General features: G+C 40.7%; 1 protein-coding gene across 2 annotated transcripts in view; it reads left to right on the top strand.

The window, feature by feature from the left end:
- LOC146696881 (single-stranded DNA-binding protein 2) overlaps nt 1–16975 on the top strand; it is a 56992-nt gene that overhangs the window by 37523 nt on the left and 2494 nt on the right. For both annotated transcript variants that reach the window (XM_085475212.1, XM_085475211.1), the window contains 12 exons: nt 12183–12272; nt 13654–13713; nt 13820–13886; nt 15163–15233; nt 15346–15413; nt 15857–15905; nt 15985–16020; nt 16112–16166; nt 16272–16342; nt 16426–16504; nt 16658–16686; nt 16774–16872. In XM_085475212.1, the coding sequence (XP_085331338.1) occupies nt 12183–12272; nt 13654–13713; nt 13820–13886; nt 15163–15233; nt 15346–15413; nt 15857–15905; nt 15985–16020; nt 16112–16166; nt 16272–16342; nt 16426–16504; nt 16658–16686; nt 16774–16872 (774 nt within the window). The remainder of the gene's footprint in view (nt 1–12182; nt 12273–13653; nt 13714–13819; nt 13887–15162; nt 15234–15345; nt 15414–15856; nt 15906–15984; nt 16021–16111; nt 16167–16271; nt 16343–16425; nt 16505–16657; nt 16687–16773; nt 16873–16975) is intronic.

The following is a 16975-nucleotide window of genomic DNA, read 5'->3' on the forward strand; positions in this document are numbered from 1 at the left end:
ATATCCTTATCTTGTGCTGTCTCCTGTGTCTGGCCTTCTATTACTTAAAGAACTGCAAGATGAGACAACTCCTCATTAGTTGTTCCTGTGGCAATAAGTCTGTGAATTAACATTTCTGCCAGTTTTCTTAATTACGTTTCTCAATCTCCGTAATTGCACTATGATGTGTTTTAAAATAATTGAAGTGATTCTATTAAAGATGACATAATAATCAAAGTCTTTGCAATGATCTTCTAAATACATTAGAAAAGACCACACTATAGCCTCATCTCTATCTAAGCTGCAGGATTTAAATCTTCTGTCTTTTTTTTATTTTTTTGCCCACCCTCCCCTCTGTGTTCAGTCCATCTCCCTTATCTTCCCCAGTGCCGTTGAACCAAGGAAAGATAGTGGTGGACGAAGAGTAACACCCCAGCGCCAAAGTGACTATCATTTTCAGCTCTGTATGTGTATCTGACAGTGTATCAGCCTGCAGCTCCACCTCGCATATTATACAGCTCCTTGCAAGACTCGGAGATGTTTACAAGGGTCGATAATGACATCAGTGATAAAGGAAACACAACCAGTATGCCCTCCCCCCCTCCCCCCTCCATCATAGTCACCCCCTGTGCAGCTGATATCACCCTACCTGTAATCGCCCAGTGAGACCAAGCAGATTAGCGCAGTGGTGCCATTTTACCAGGTAATCACCTGTAATGTTACACTAGAGAGTGTCTGGGTGCTGGTGGGGATTGTGTTATACTGATAATGTGCTGCTAAAGTCGATAAACATGGCAAAGATTTTGAAAGATTGTGATAGTGAAAGACTGTTGTGCTAGAATAAAACTGAGAAAATGCTAAACTCAACTGCGAGAAATTAGCCTTTCATAATAAGTTCTTTAGTCTTTACACATAAAGCTCATTTCCCCACTTTATATCCACTTTATATTTTCCACCTGCTGTCCACCCCACAGTCATGCATATATGTGACATTTCCAACTTTTATTTTTTGTTTATTTGTCAGGTCTGCATTTCTGATTATTATCGTCTAGGTTTTACTTTGGTTTTGCTATAACCTTAATAAGCATCCACACAAAAAACAACCACAGACAAAAGAAAGTCAGTGACATTTAGTGGCTTCCAAGCAAGGACAGGCAAACTAGCAAACATGAAACTCTATATTTGGTATTACCACCTTTATTTTTCAGTCAAGGCTGAACTCTCTTAGCCAGCTTTCTTCTGTAAGTAGTCTTCAGAAATAGTTCTCTAGGCTTCTTGGATGCTGGATGACTTTTGTTCTGGTCTCTATCAAGATGATCCCACATTGCATCAACGATGTTGAGGTTCGAGCTCTGGGGAGGCCGATCCATGACGGATTCTGTAACTAATTACGTGTTTTTGTGACCGACTGCTAGTAAGTTCCTAAAGTTACAATTTTAAATGTATTTCTCTAATGTGTAGACACAACGCTCGATTCCTTGAGTTGGGTGCATTTTATAATGCTTGAATGATTCATTTATCAGGGATTAGCCTTGATCATATTTTCCATGTCCGCAAGTCCTCTAAGGTCCACTCAGGTCCGAGGTACAATGTTGACACCAGACGGTGAACATGAGAGTTCATGCAGGTGTTCACGTGTCCCTGTTTTTTCATATACAGAGAATTTACTTTACCAATTGCATGTACCAACTATGCATGTGCCCTGGGCAGATATCAAGCAGACTTTAAAGATGTATAACAGAAATAACTATTCAGCCATATAATTAAGGCTTTGAGGGCCTTAACAAACAAAAACACACTCTCTTAAAACGGAAAATGGTCAGGTACAAAGACTGATACTTTGTGAAAAAGCAGCCAATGTTTATAGAAAAACCCGAAGACTGTCAGGAAGGCTGGAGAACTATTGCTCATGAACACTTAAAAAAGACCAAAGTCTGACTCCTTGGACACAAAATAGAAAGAAATGAGGTGCGGCTCAGGCCTTTTGCTTAAAAAAAAAAATGGTTACCTAGGCAACCAAAGTCTGGAATGATTGGAATGCCGATTAGTGAACAAACATCGGTGGCAAAACAATGTGCAACACACAAATCACTTCCTGTGTGGATGTCCTCTTTAGTTTAATCTTTGTAGTGCCACTTAATATCCAGACCTTTAACACTGAACATTAAAGCCTTGCTTTTGGGTCATTATTGCTTGAAGTTTGCCAGATGTCAACTTTACTCATCTGTATATACCACTGGTAACTATGTTTTCCTGAATCTTTTCTTTGCTCATCTTTTACTAAAGGACAGTTGACCAGATGCTGCAGTTTTAAATCTTTGCCTGGTGATATTAGTCGACAGTTGCGTTGCTGTATCTGAAACTGACTTCTCAACTTCTATTTTGTATTTTTCTGTTTTTCTTGTTTTTTGTTTTCTTGTTTGCATCCCATTACAAGAACGAGCAAGCTTACCGTTCTTAAAATGTGAAATTATATCATTTTGCTTGTTCTCAGTTAATTAAAAAAAGTAGACCTAGTATTCCACAGTATTTTCTCTCATTATTCTACATTTGTACTGAGAGTATCGGCAAATCAAGCACCGTGCGTGATCATTAGAGCTTTTGCTAAAAAGCTAACATGAAAATTATTAGGTAGTATAACCATTCAACGTCAGGACTGATGCTGATTTTACTGTGAAAAAGCACAGGTCACTACAGGGGTGGCTGAGGTGGTAGAGTGTGTCATCTACCATTTGTAATGTTGGTTGTTCAGTGCGTCACAGAGTCTGCGTGGCGAAGTGTCCTTGCCCCCGGTGCATCCATCGGGCTGTGAGTGTGTGATTGTTAGAAAGCACCAAAGCTATAGAATAACATTTTGTTTGAATGCATGAATGTAGCTTGTAGTAAACTGTTCATGAGGTATGTATAGAAATATGGAAACCACCCTTTTTGTTTTGATTGTTTTCATTTAGCTATTTCATTGAGATTCTTTGTAAACCCCACATAGCTTGAGGCTAATTGCAGATTCGATTTGATTCGATTAGATTTATTGTCATTGAAAAAGAATATAACTCAAACAACATCAAACCAGAAGTGCAAATAGTATTTGTACATATGTAAATATATACACATACATATAAACAAATCAATTACAGTACCAGATTACATACAGCAATACAATGCAGTGCATATACTGGATTTTTCCATTTAGGGTGTTTTCACACCTGTGGTGTTGAACTCTGGTTCGTTTTCCCCCGTGGTGCGTTTCATTTGTCAAGGTGTGGACTCAGTAATTGCAGAGCAAAACAATCACACCAAAACCCTGGAGAGGAGGTGGTCTTGGTGTAGTTCCACATGAACTCCAGTCCAGTTCGTTTATGGTGTTAACGTGATCCAACCTCGATCCAAACCAACCACCAGGCAGTACTGTAGATGTGCAAAGGTCTGGGCAGACGAACAAATAGCTGTGAAACGAACATAAATTCTCTGTCCTCCTATAGTCCAGAGCACAACACCTTATTTCTGTGTTGACTTTTGATGCTCCCGCCCCAGACACATCTGGCCAATAAGCGAACTGAATATTTTCACGCAGTTTGTAGTGATGAATTTTGATTCACTTGGAGTTCACTTGAATTTTTCTCCGTGTGAAAATAAACCAAACCATGGGAAAAAGCTACAAGTTTACAAACTCGTGAGCTCATTCAAACCACACTAAACAAACTAGAGGTGTGAACATTTCCTTACAAATCTGATATCAAATCAAATCAAATCACTTTTTATTGTCACATCACATGTGCAGGCACACTGGCACAGCACATGCGAGTGAAATTCTTGTGTGCGAGCCCCACAAGCAACAGAGATGTGCAAACACAACAACACAAACGAGCAAAATACAAGAATGGCCAACCTGAAACTAATAAATATATGTACAATATATAATAGTGTATGCATTTCTGGATGTGTATACTAAATATTTTCCTACGTGTGTGTGTGTGTGTGTGTTTGTGTGTGTGTGTGTGTGTGTATACACATTTTTACAAATTAAATAGTAAAAAAATAAAATAATAATAATAATAATAATAATAATAATAATAATAATAATAATAATAATAATAATAAAATATATAAAATATACAGAGTTGAATATGTGCAAAACAAGTGGCATTTATATACAGTGTGGAGTGCATAATGTTGAAGTTCCAGTAGTGAAGCTGAGGTGTCTATGACGTGTTCAGCAGTCTGATGGCCTGATGGAAAAAGCTGTCTCTCAGTCTGCTGGTACGGGACCGGATGCTGCAGAACCTCCTTCCTGATGGAAGCAGTCTGATATTTGCTCTCATTTAGGCCATCGTGCTATCATCACTTTTCATACTAGCACTGACTAGAAGCCATATTAGACAACTTTCACTCTGGGCTTGCAAGTCACTATTCTTGAGCCTCATCTTGGACTTTCCCTCGTAAGAGCTCAAAGATGACATAACCTTGGTGTTTCAACTGAATTTGGTTCAGACACTTGCAAGTAGCTCTGGTACAGTGTGGGCAAACAGGAAAGGTCTGCTCCAAGCTTTGAATAGCAGAGGGTGATTTTTAAGTCTTGAAACTGAAAAGTGAGTTTGGGCTGGGATTCCACAGTGGGGTGTGTTGATCTGTCTTGCTATGGGAGATGTGAATAATAGATGATTAAAAGGAGAGCACACCCATTCTCATCTCTGCGCTTCGTTTTGCCTCTCTCATATGACATTTACAGATACAGATACTCCAAAGTTTTATTCTGTGGATACACATATTCACACTGTGATATTGTGCATATATGAATGTGTGTTTTTCTTGTTTGTGTGTGTGTGTGTGTGTGTGTGTGTGTGCGTGCAAAGAGGGAATCATGCAGAATGGAAGCATCTCTTCTTTCCACACCCTCCCTCCTTGTTCAGGAAGTGGACTAATGGCATTTGATAGGATGGAGTGAGTAGAAACGAGGGGGAGGGAGGGGGAACACATTTCCTTCCTGTGTAGCGTGTCATTCGTAGATCCTGATGTGGCCTTGAGACTCAGTGTTAACTGTTATGCACAGCCCGCTGCAGCCTTTCACCTAAAGGCTCTCCAAGACAGCCACTGTGCTCAGTGAAGAATTCGTGAACCTGCCCCTCGAGCTTTTACTTGAACATTTTCTCGCAGTCTCAGAGATTTTTCCTTCTGCCATTTTTCCCCAGCTGCTACTGTAATTCATAAATGAAAATATGTCAACCTCTGTCACTGGCCATCGTTCACAGGTTAACTGAAGCAAATAATTTCACTTATTAGTTCAAGTTATCTGCTCTTCTTTGTGTTATGAAATGGTTAATTCTGTGTCTGTAGGGAGGTGGACTCTCGCTAGGTGGGAAGTAGTATTAGTTAGTGGTAGTGAGAATTTATAGGATAACTTAGTAGTGGTCTGCTCTGAGTATTTCATAATAAATCCTGTTGTTCCATTAAACAACCAAAGCCAACAGTGCTTTCACCTTATCGCATCTGAGGCACTTTACCCAGGTCTATAATATTATACAGATATAAATACTGTTATTTAAAACTGCATACACATTCAATATTGCTGTGTTAGTCTGAAGAGGGTGCACCTGTGTGTGACTTAAATGTCAGATTAATAATAATTTTATTGTTTCTAAGGTCAGAAGTTGAGTATTTACTCTCTTAAGCAGACAAATGTGATACAATCAAAATGCAATGTTGAAAACAGGCTAAAAGAAGGAATCAACAAATTTAAACACACCTGTGATTTCGGATTAGGCATAACTGCATGAATGTGGTTTTAATATGACCTGTGAACAGGAAACTTTGTGAATTTTGGAGTCTGTCTGTTTTAAGGTGTCTGAAAATAAAAGAAAGGCTGACTGTGAGGCTTTTCAAACTTGGAAAGTGATCCAGGAAATTCTAAGACCAGCTACAAATCAGTGGAAGTGCATTTGCAGCATTAATCAGGAGGTATAGAACGAGCCACAGCGGAACTAATCAGAGCCAGAGGAGTATGTTAAAAACGTTACCTCACCTTAGTCCAACAGAGCAAATCTGGGGTATCTTAACCCTGTAACACCTGGTGTGTCATATTTGATACATGAGTTTTTGAGACCTCCATTTAATCAGCGTTATGGTGACCATATTTTGACTTCCAAAAAAAAGAGGACACTGTCATGAAGAACTTTAATAATACTGTTTGTTTAAAGAAAACTTTAACACATTTAAACGATGCCTTCTCTGAAGTGAAATAAAAAATGTCATATAGGCTTTTACAAGTCAACAAGTGCAAAAGAAGGTCGGTCACCCTAATCGGTGTACCCCCCCCCCCCCCCCCCCCGCAAAAAATACAGTTGTAAGCGATAAACTGCAGAAAAATACTGGATGTAGCAGATATGCAGCCTTTATAGGGTTAAAGAGGAAGACAGGCAACATAACCCGTCTGTCCAGGAGCAGGTTGTAAAATTGAGGCTCTGTAGAAATTTGAATATCTGACGGAAGATTCTATCATCAAATATAAAGGTGAACAAACCAAATAATAAAGGCTTGAAAAAAGGAGTGACTTCCTGCTGTTGGGCCTGAATACCAGACTACTGGAGTATTGCAGTTACTGTAAAGTAATATCATTTTCAATTATTTGATATTTAAGTGATGGTAAACACAGATGAACTCACCTATGCTGCATGATGTAAACAGATTGTCAGGTCAGTTTTACTACAGCAGGACATTTTATGTGGGATACATATTTATTAAACTTCTTGTAATGGGGTGGTAAATTAATACATAAATAAATAAATAAAAATCAGACAGAGCTGATGTGTGAGGCTGCGTGAGACAGAGAGGTGGAGGGACCGCTTCAGGTTTACACAGCGATAGAAACAGAGAGGGAAGGTAGACACAGACAGCCTTTTGAGATTCCACTCACGCATCTCTGAGTGTCTCTCAGTCTCTGCAGTATTGAATGAAAATGACTCCTCACCTTCACATGCACACACACTCACACACACCCCCAAGCTAAGTATACATGCATCACACACAAACACACACACGCATTAATCTGTAAACATGGAGGGATGAAAGAGTTTGCAAGTTATCTTGTTAAGTATTTGTGAGCCCTTTAGTGTGATGGGATTAGTGTACTGTGAATGTAGTATGGAGGAAGTCTGATTAAGTTGTAAAGTGTTGAGCTGCGGCGTAATTGCCCTACATATGAATGACTACGGAGTTCTTTCGATGCATTTTTGTGCTTTTTATAGAAAAGTTTAGCAAATTACATGTTTGGGTCGTTTTCAGGCATAAAGCAGGAGATGCTTCGGGAGAGAAAGCGCCATTTCTGATGGAGAAATTATACATATTTCCATAATATGGGAAGCTTTTTGATAACAGAGTGGACGCGGTAGATCTAATACATCTAATACTTCAGTGAGTAAACCTCGAATTCGGGTGATTTTTTTTTTTCCCCCTTGTTTGTTGTGACATATGATACATTTACTGCCTTTTTTTCTTTCACACAGGAAAGACGCTGTTTTATTTACCAGTCTTCACAGTTTGAAATAGAAGCTGACCTTATTTTAGCCTCTTTTTTGGACCTTTTTTTTAAACTTCATAAATGGCAATTGTAGTTTGTGTTATTGTATGCCTTGTTGTGTATGTCTGGTATACTGTAATTCCCCTCCTGGAGGGTGGTGTTTTGAATAATTTATGAAACAAATGAGTTTGCCAGGAGATGCAGGTGTTCATCTGAGGACATTCGGGGGCTGTTCCACTGCCTCGGGTTTCATCACAAACACTTCGTTTAGCGTGCAAATAACCGCAATGTGGGGAGAACACAACAAACACAGCGCTTCATTAAATGAAAAGCTGTAATGTAATGGGGTTCCCGAATGGGCAGACGGAAGAGTTGATTGTCTTGTTACGCTTCAATCAGGTCTTTCTGGATCGCTCTAGAAAATGATGGAGTATCGGAAAAGATACGAGTGTAAGAACGAAGATAGTTTTAAGAAAAGAAGTGAGGGAAATTGCTTAAAGTGGACTGAACCTTACTCTTCTTGAAGATAAGTTCATTTGTTATACACTTTAATCAGCTCATCCGGCCGAAGGATCGACTATCTTATGGCGTGGCGAGGAATCCATCTGCTAGCCTACTCCTCCTAGTGTAGTGAGTCTTCACACAAACTGCGCTCAAGGTCAAGGTAACATTTGTCGTTTCACAGACAATAACCTGTAAACTGTGATGGATAGTGAGCCGAATGAGCTCAGTGACATTCTGGTTATCTGTATATCTACAGATGGGTGTGACAAATTAAAGGAAAACTCAAACGCTGAGCGTTTTAGTCATTGTGGTATCATGGTTCAGGTCGATGTTACATACATGCATGCAATACCTTTTCCCCGCCATTGTGCATTCATTAAAACAATGCTCTCTAACACATGATCAATACAGCAAAAAAGGCAAAGACTTTTGGAGTAACAGAATAGCTCAGGTCAGATTGTTGTGACCCAGCACTGTAAAAAGACCCCTTAAAATTTAAAAATTTACTCTCATTTTTTTTATTTTTGTACATTTACTGTATTTAAGTTCAGTATTTATACTGAAGAAAAAGGTAGAGTCCAACACATTTGGCTTATGTTTTGCTGTCTTATAGGCAGGTACAGGTGTTGTCTAATACTAGTTTTTGTTGTTTATTAAAAAATATATATATTATACAGAAAAATAATAATCAAGCAGTTTTGTCATTACACAGTGTTTCTGTTTCACGCCATTGTTCATGGAGCATGTTTCAGCTGTACAGGTGTCACAGCTGAACAAACGGTGGTGCGCGGTCAAGCAGTGTTTTCCCTTCATGTTTTTAACTGGAAATGTAGCAAACAATGAAACTATAAAATGCTGCATGGACATTGGCAGCAAAAGCAATGATTTACCCGCCAAGAAAAATTGTTGTCGTTCCCCCAAATCCAGTTTCAGACAGGTTAATTTTCATTTAAGGGCTGAGAATTTTTGAGCGTTATAATTGGCCTTACAGCTTGTTCGCAAATTGAATGGGCAATGAAGTCCATCAAATGAAGTGCAGTGGAAATTAGCGTCAGTGTTCGGTTGCATTTAAGTTCAGTGAGAAGTGTATGCAGAAGCGTTACACTGCACCACTGCTGGCAGCTACATTCACACAATAGTGTACACTACCGTACGGTGTTAATGTGTACAGGCATTACCTCATTATCTCAGTGTTCCTCTCACTTGGCCTTGTCAGAAAAGTGTAAACACTGATGTGTGAGAGGTGTTAATGATGGATTCATTAACTGTGTAACAATCTGTGGATCTTTTGTGGTTGCTAAGGTTAAGTGCTGGAATATGTTGAGCTCGCTTGTGAATCGGTATTTAAACAGAACTGACAACGAGGAGTTTGCTGTGTGGATCACAGCATCGCTGTGGCTAACACGAGGTAGTGGCACCACATTACTATTATACAGCGACACCAGGTGTTATGATTCTGCAGATCTTTAAGCTTTGCCGTCAGTTTAACTGAACAGATTTTATAGATTCTGTTTTCAGAGGAGGGAAGGACACACGTGATTCAGCCTTCAGTTTTGTATTTAGTAACTGGAAATAATGATCAGGTGAGTGGCGTGTCCACTGAAGACTGTCCCGTTTCTTTGCTCGAGAAACTCTTGGTTTGCTTTTGGATTTGGTTTGTGTGGGTCATTATCTGTCCATTGTGAAGCACTGTCTGATCGGTTTTGCAGCATTTGGCTGAATCTGAGCAGCGAGTACAGGCCTGCACACTTCACAGGTTATCCTGCTGCTACTGTTATAGCAGTCCCACTGGCAGCCATATATCCTAATGCCATAACATCAGCTCTACCGTTAGCTGTTTCTTCCCGGCTCTTTTAGATGTTTCCTGGCAAAGTCCAGTCTGACCTCCTTGTTCTTGAGTGTAACCAACAGTTCTACTTTCTCAAATCTAGGAACTAAAAGTAAACCAGCAGTCTTATAGCTAAGATCGGGGCCTGATTATTCAAGATTTAGTATGTGAGGAGAAGGATTTTTAATTCAGTTCTGAATTTAACAGCGAGCCAGTGAAGAGAAATATGCTCTCCGTGCCTAGTTCCTGTCAGTACTCTGGCTGCAGCATTCTGGATCAGCGAATGGCTTTTTAGGGAGCTTGGGTATATGCCCACGTCCTTGAATGTGTTACTGTAGCAGAGGTTAAAATGGTTAAATGTTGTGAAGGGTTTTTATAACAGAGGAAAGAATTCTGCAATCATCCACTGCAGTTGTCCTCTGTGGTCTTGCAGGTCTTTTGGTGTTGCTGAGCTGAGCAGCGCATTCATTCTGTTTAAGAAGTTACCACACTGTTGGTTCGGCCACTCAAAGTTTTTGCTGTCTCTCTGGTTGGTTTATTTTGGGCGGTTTTCAACTCCTTCACCTAAAAATCTAAAAACTGCATTTTCAATATTTAGAATCAACTCAGCGTTTTTGTTTTTGTTCTCATTTGCTTCATTTGTCATTGTGAAAATGAGAGAATGGGCCATGAAGCTGCTTGCCACAACTGGCAAAGCAAATACGCCTGTTTCCAAATCCCAGTTTTACACTGTTTAACCCACATGACTCTTCTAGAGATCAACGTATGGAGACAAACATGGGGGGAAAAAATCACTTCTTTTAAAGAGGCTTTGTTAAACCTGTGATTCATTCAGATTTTAATGTCATTTGACTCAACCTGATTTGTCGTAATCAAAAGGCACTTAACCGTCGGCAGCAGTACCAGAGCTTTTAGCGTTGCTGTAGTTTTCCATGTATGAGAGCTGGTCCTGCTTTTTGAGGCTTGTTGTTTTTGCTTTTATTTCTCCTCGTTGCCGTGTTTGGGTGTTTGGGGAAAATGCTGCTTTGTCAGCAGGTCAGGTAGATCCCCTCCTCCTCCCTCCTCCCGTTCTTCTTTTTCCGCCACAAACATTAAGTGCGCTCACACACTCACTGCCACATGCACACACACACTCATAATCTCTGCTTTGTCCTCTTTTCTCCTCTTTCCCTCCCTCTCTCGGTGCACGAAGGCAAACTCAGCAGACCTCCAGGCTGCCAGGGTGGAAAGGCATTCTGGGTAATCCAGGGTGCGAGGAGGGAGAGGGAATAAAAGGGGAGAAAAAATCCCAAAAAACAAAACACACTTGATGCAGTGCATGATTTTGTACACACAGAAACAGACACACACACCAAATCTAGCCTCCCGCTACTGAACCATGGAGCTGCAAATATCCATCTGTGTCCATCTGTACGTTCATCTGCTGAGACAAATACAGCCTATGTTTACAGCAGAATATAGAATCTAAAAACTGCACGGCATCCTGTTCGACATTGCTCAACATTAACGATCGAGAGATATGAGAGCGAAGGAACAGAGAGGGTGGCGGGGTGGAGCAGAGGAGGATACAGGGGTGTCGTCAGTCTGCTTTTATCTCAGCTCTGATTAAACCTTGTTCCTGTCTGACCTAAAAAGTCAGCTGGCGGAAACTTCAGAGACTGTTGGGTGAATTTCGCTGGATCTCTTTACACCCCTCCAGTGCCTTCAGAGGGGGAGAGAAAGTGAAAAGGAAGATCAGAAAAATAGAACAGAGAGTGGGCAGATACTGACACAGATGCAGCCACTCCGGCTTCATGAGCCCACTGTTCACACGTTATTGTGTACAATATATGGATGTACGTACACTCTCCCACACTGTGCGTTGTCTGCTCTGTATTCCTAAAGAGGATTAGGAAGAAGAGGCCGGTGCTGGGTGGTAACTTGGTTGTACAATGCGACAGGAAGCAGACAGAGGCAGTGCTGAAATGATCCAGCGCCACCCGTCTGGGACAAGCACAACAAAAACGCATTGAATAAAAATAAACCTGGGCCGGCATGGCAGGGCATCTGCAGAAACAGGAAATATCCCACTGAGGGAGAGAGATGGGGAAAGACCCTCGCAGTGCAGACTATGACTTTTATATAAGTGGTAGCAGGCTTATCTGGTATTTGGTGTTGGATGTGTTATCTTTGCAACATGGATAAGTAAATTCCTGCTTTGAGGAAGACAGAAATTATCCAAACTATTATATCTGTTTGCTTATTCTGCAGAAAAATGGAGAGTAGCTGATGAAACAGGTGAAAGAGGTGTTGAGTTTGTTGTTTCTGACAAGTCTGAGATCTGAGTTGAAGTCTCCCTTTTTCGCCATTTGTCTCTTTCAGAGTGCCGCAGCAGCACCGAGCCCAGTCCTCGGTAACCTTCCCCCAGTAGAGGGCATGCCAGTAGGGCCAGTCCCACCGGGATTCTTTCAGGTATGCATGCAACGCAGAGCTGAACGGCCATGTTTCTGTCACTCCAGAGGATGTAATATCAGCTCAAATTTAAGCTTCCCCATATTTGGCAGATTCAGTCTCACTTCATTTCAATTGCATTGTATTGAAACTGCTCCAAATCACAGCAACAAGCCATCTCCAGGCATTTTAAATTGAAAGAGCGCATTGCAAACATCCTAACTAGAAATCCAATGAATCCCCTAAGAGCAAGAACTCACTCTCAGATAACAACAACTGTATGTATATTCACGTACGTTACCTTTGAATATGTGTACAATCTCAAACACAACTAATCTGACAGGAGAGATAAATTTCTGGCACACAAAAACGCACACATGCAGCATTGCCCCAGATCATCTGTGAAGGCCTCTGCCAGTTGTACATCGATTAAACGTCATTATCAGTCAAATTCAGGCGCTCGGATTAGACGCAAAGATCAATAGTCTTCCCGGGCATTTCTTAGTTCCGCTTTCATAAACTCACATGTGAGTCCGAACGGCTTTTTCCGTCTGCTTCTGAAGATCAGTCGCTCTTTGAAGGCAAGGTCTTGTCAGGACCTTAGTTAAAGAAATATAATAATTACCTGATTGCCAGCTCTTCTGTCTGGTTTTTTGTGTATGAAATATAACGGAATATCTGCACTATCTTTTTTTTTTGTGATAAATTGCACATTATTTCCAAAGTCAGTCACAAATGATGCTTCGTTTTATTCATTCAAATTCTGTTACGTCATTTGCTGATAATGATTAGTTGTTTACATTTTTTAATTAATAGTAAAAAAAATAGTAACGCCATCACTAAAGAAACCTAAAATGCTGTAGCTTCATCCAGTTGATTTAAGCACAACTAAGACAGCAATTTAAGTGAAGGCTCTGATTAAATTAAGAGGACCATTGCTCTCTAGTGGCAGATTTCTGCATTGCTCCTCCACCACTGCAGAGTGGCTCTTCTGTCCGGGGTGGCATCAGTTCAGCAGACATAGCAACAGCATTGCTACTGTCTGTGGTGAGGACAAGTGAAAGCCCACTCACAGCTGCAAAAGAGCTCCTCATACAGGCTGCCAAATTCCACAGAGTTAACACACGCACTGACATCATTATCATCCTTCTTTTTCCTGTCATTTTTTTTCTCCCCCTCATAAATTCACTCCAGTGAAAATGCGGTCAGCTTCCTCCGTTTGCTGTATGGTTAAAGGAAAATGAGCCCTGAATTCAAGTGAAAACATAAAAGCAGCTCTGGTTGGTTCCCTGCTTTGAAGAGCGTATGAAGTTCCCACTGTGCCACCCTCTAAATCTTTGTTACACATGTGGTCAGTCCATTTATTTGTCTGCATGTAATATTTTATTTGCCTAATTTTTAGCCATTTATGTCACCTCGATACCCCGGAGGACCAAGACCGCCCCTCAGATTACCGAATCAGGTAAGAGCCAGACTGACCCCTGCAGGCAGCAGACGTAACTGAATTGTAAAAATGAGCAACATCACAGTGATTATAACATTGGAGATGGATCCTCTTCTTTCTGTAGGGTCTTGGAGGAGTTCCAGGGAGCCAGCCTATGTTACCAAGTGGAATGGATCCCACAAGACAGCAAGGTGCATGCCCACACTGAAACACACACAGGCAGGCAGGATTTTGTCTTTTGAAATAATATTTACTGTGCGATCATAGCCTGATTGAGGTTTTGCCCTTAAAACATGCACCCTTATGTATTAACACGACTAAAAGAGGACTCTCCACCTATAGATCATGGATTCCTGAGCCAAATTTTACCGTAGTAGCTGTCAAGATATTTCATTACAAAATAAATAAACCCCATTATGACACTATAATTGGGAGAAGGGAATCACCAAAGTCAGAATGGGTTCCCGAGGGGATTGTGAAACAAAGGTTTTATGACAATACATTCTCTGGAGAGTCCCTCTAGAAATCACATAACACACTGAAAATTGAAAGCGTTGTTATATCTGATCAAAGACGGTATATAAAGAAACAGTCGCCCTTATTCATTGCACTGGAAGAATGGCACGTTTATGAGTTTTTAATAGTGTTCAGATAACCGTGAAACCCAGTTGAAAGCTGCTTGTTACCAAGATGAACTCATGGTTAGCCTCTCCCTGATATACTATTATCATTAATATTAAAACCAGCATGTTCGGTATTCTTATGAATCAAGCATACTCCCATTTACGCAAACTACTCACTGCTCCAGACAACACTTAAATTATGCATGGGTGAAGATGGTGTTCAGCCGCTGTCGAACCAACATCAGACCAAGAAAACGGTGTCACTGAAGCAGCTGTAAATTTTAGCATTTGTGCCATCTAAGTCTCGTCGCCTTAAAAATGCATCCTCGTCTGTGGTTTGAATCAGAATCAGAATACTTTATTGATCCCTGGGGGAAATTATTTTTTGTTACAGTGCTCCATTTTAAACCAACATTAAGACAAGACAGACAATACGCTAACTAAGAATAGTACAATATATACATATATATATACATACATAAGTCACTTATAAATAAATATTTGGAAAAGAAACATGTGTAGTTGTAGCAGCAAACAGTGTGTTAAGTGGATGCGTTGTACAGGGAGATGGCCACAGGCAGGAATGATTTCCTGTGTCGTTCAGTGGTGCTTTTCGGTAATCTCAGTCTCTCACTGAACGAGCTCCTGTGACTGACCAACATGTCATGGAGTGGGTGGGAGGTGTTATCCAACATTGTCTTTATCTTGGACAGCATCCGCCTCTCCGACACCACCTCGAGGGAGGGAGGGTTTGAGTTACCAAAGTGGCCACAAAAAGGTGTTAAACACAAAAATGCATGTTTGAAGAGAACCTTTTCTCATTCTGGTAAATCCTACACTTCAGGACATCCAAATATGGGAGGACCAATGCAGAGGATGACTCCACCCAGGGGCATGGTCCCACTAGGACCCCAGGTTTGGGTCAAGATGATTTTTCTTTGAGGACTACTTGCTGTAAGTTTTGTTTCTGATAGTTACTCTCATGTAGTCGTGTCCAAATGGAATTCTGGTTTCTGTTTTTTCCCAGAACTATGGAGGTGGGATGAGGCCACCACTGAATGCTCTGGTTGGTCCTGGGATGCCTGGTATGAGCATGTGAGTGGTATATGAATAACACCATAACACACGCACATATAGACAGAGTAGCATAAGGCCTATCTGAGCACATGAGCTTATAAAAGAGTAAAATACACTTGTCTGTGTATCTATTTTAAAAATGTAAGCTTACTCAGCACATTTTTCTCCAAATGTCAGCTATCTTTAATCACTCAGTAGAGTTGTTATAGTCAGCCGTTTCCTTTAACTGTCTTTTGCCTACAGCTTTACCACATGTTTTTAACTTTTGGCTCTGAACATGAAACCACAACCTTAACCTTTCCCTCTATTTAGTCTTCTTTAGTTTTTTCTTCTTCTTCTTCTTCTTCCATTTACTTTTTTTCTGGCATCTGGGGAGCTTGTTATTGCCAGCTCTTCCCAAATAAATTGGAAACAAAGACCCTGCCAAATGCAAAAAACTCAAGTGTATGGGTGTTTTCTAGGGGACCTGGTGGTGGTAGACCCTGGCCAAATCCTCCCAACTCCAATTCTGTAAGTCCTGCAACAAAAATACTGAAGAAGTTTCATTTTCATTTCATGACTTGAGTGGTTTACTTCTTTGTCTTTGTAGACCCCATACTCTTCTGCGTCACCAGGAAGCTATGCGGTATGTATGTTTGAAACTCTTAAACTAGCTAAATAGGCTTTAATTCACAGGATCATGCATGAATGTCATGAAAACAAAACTCTCTTTTCAGGGACCTCCGGGGGGAGGAGGGCCACCTGGAACACCAATAATGCCAAGTCCAGCAGGTAAGCTCTGTGTGTATCAGTTGTATATGTGTATGTAGATATATAAACATGCTACTGACCTTTAATTTTCTTACTGTTTCCGTTTTCCTTTTTGTGTTGTGTCAGATTCAACTAACTCTGGAGATAACATGTACACTATGATAAACACAGTCCCTCCAGGTGGAAGCCGGCCAAATGTGAGTGGCAATTGGGTCTGTGTTAGTGTTACAAGTCAAACAGGAATACTGCTGTTAACTTGCCCTATGTGTGTTCTCCGAAGTTTCCTATGGGTGGAGGCAGTGATGGTCCATTAGGGGGAATGGCCGGGATGGAGCCACATCACATGAATGGCTCTTTAGGTACAAAAACAAGAAGCTTCTGTGTCCGGCAGGGGTAAAACAAACAAACTAAAAAACCTCTGGTTATGTTTGTCCCTGATTTGTCATGAAAAATTAGTATTCATTTGATCGTGGTGATGTGCATTATTTTCATATTTGTGTTCCCTCCTTCAGGGTCGGGCGATATGGACAGTCTCCCCAAGGTATGAGAAGTTTTTCACCTACTCTGAACTACACTTCTGATTTTTGTAGCAGATACTGTGATATATGTTTTATTTGTCTTTGAACAGAACTCTCCTGGTAACCTAAGTATGAGTAATCAGCCTGGGACGCCTCGGGAGGATGGAGAGATGGGAGGAAACTTCCTCAACCCTTTTCAGAGCGAAAGTGTGAGTGAAAATTAGTTTCTTAATATATGGGATTACTGGAGGTGTTTGCTGCTGAGAGTTCCCTGTAATACTTTGCCTTAAACGTGCCCATTTTTTATGCTAA

Source organism: Copadichromis virginalis, linkage group LG12 (assembly GCF_057382275.1).
Source record: "Copadichromis virginalis isolate Kocher_CV1m ecotype Utaka linkage group LG12, C_Virginalis_male_GT1.1, whole genome shotgun sequence".
Lineage (NCBI taxonomy): Eukaryota > Metazoa > Chordata > Actinopteri > Cichliformes > Cichlidae > Copadichromis > Copadichromis virginalis.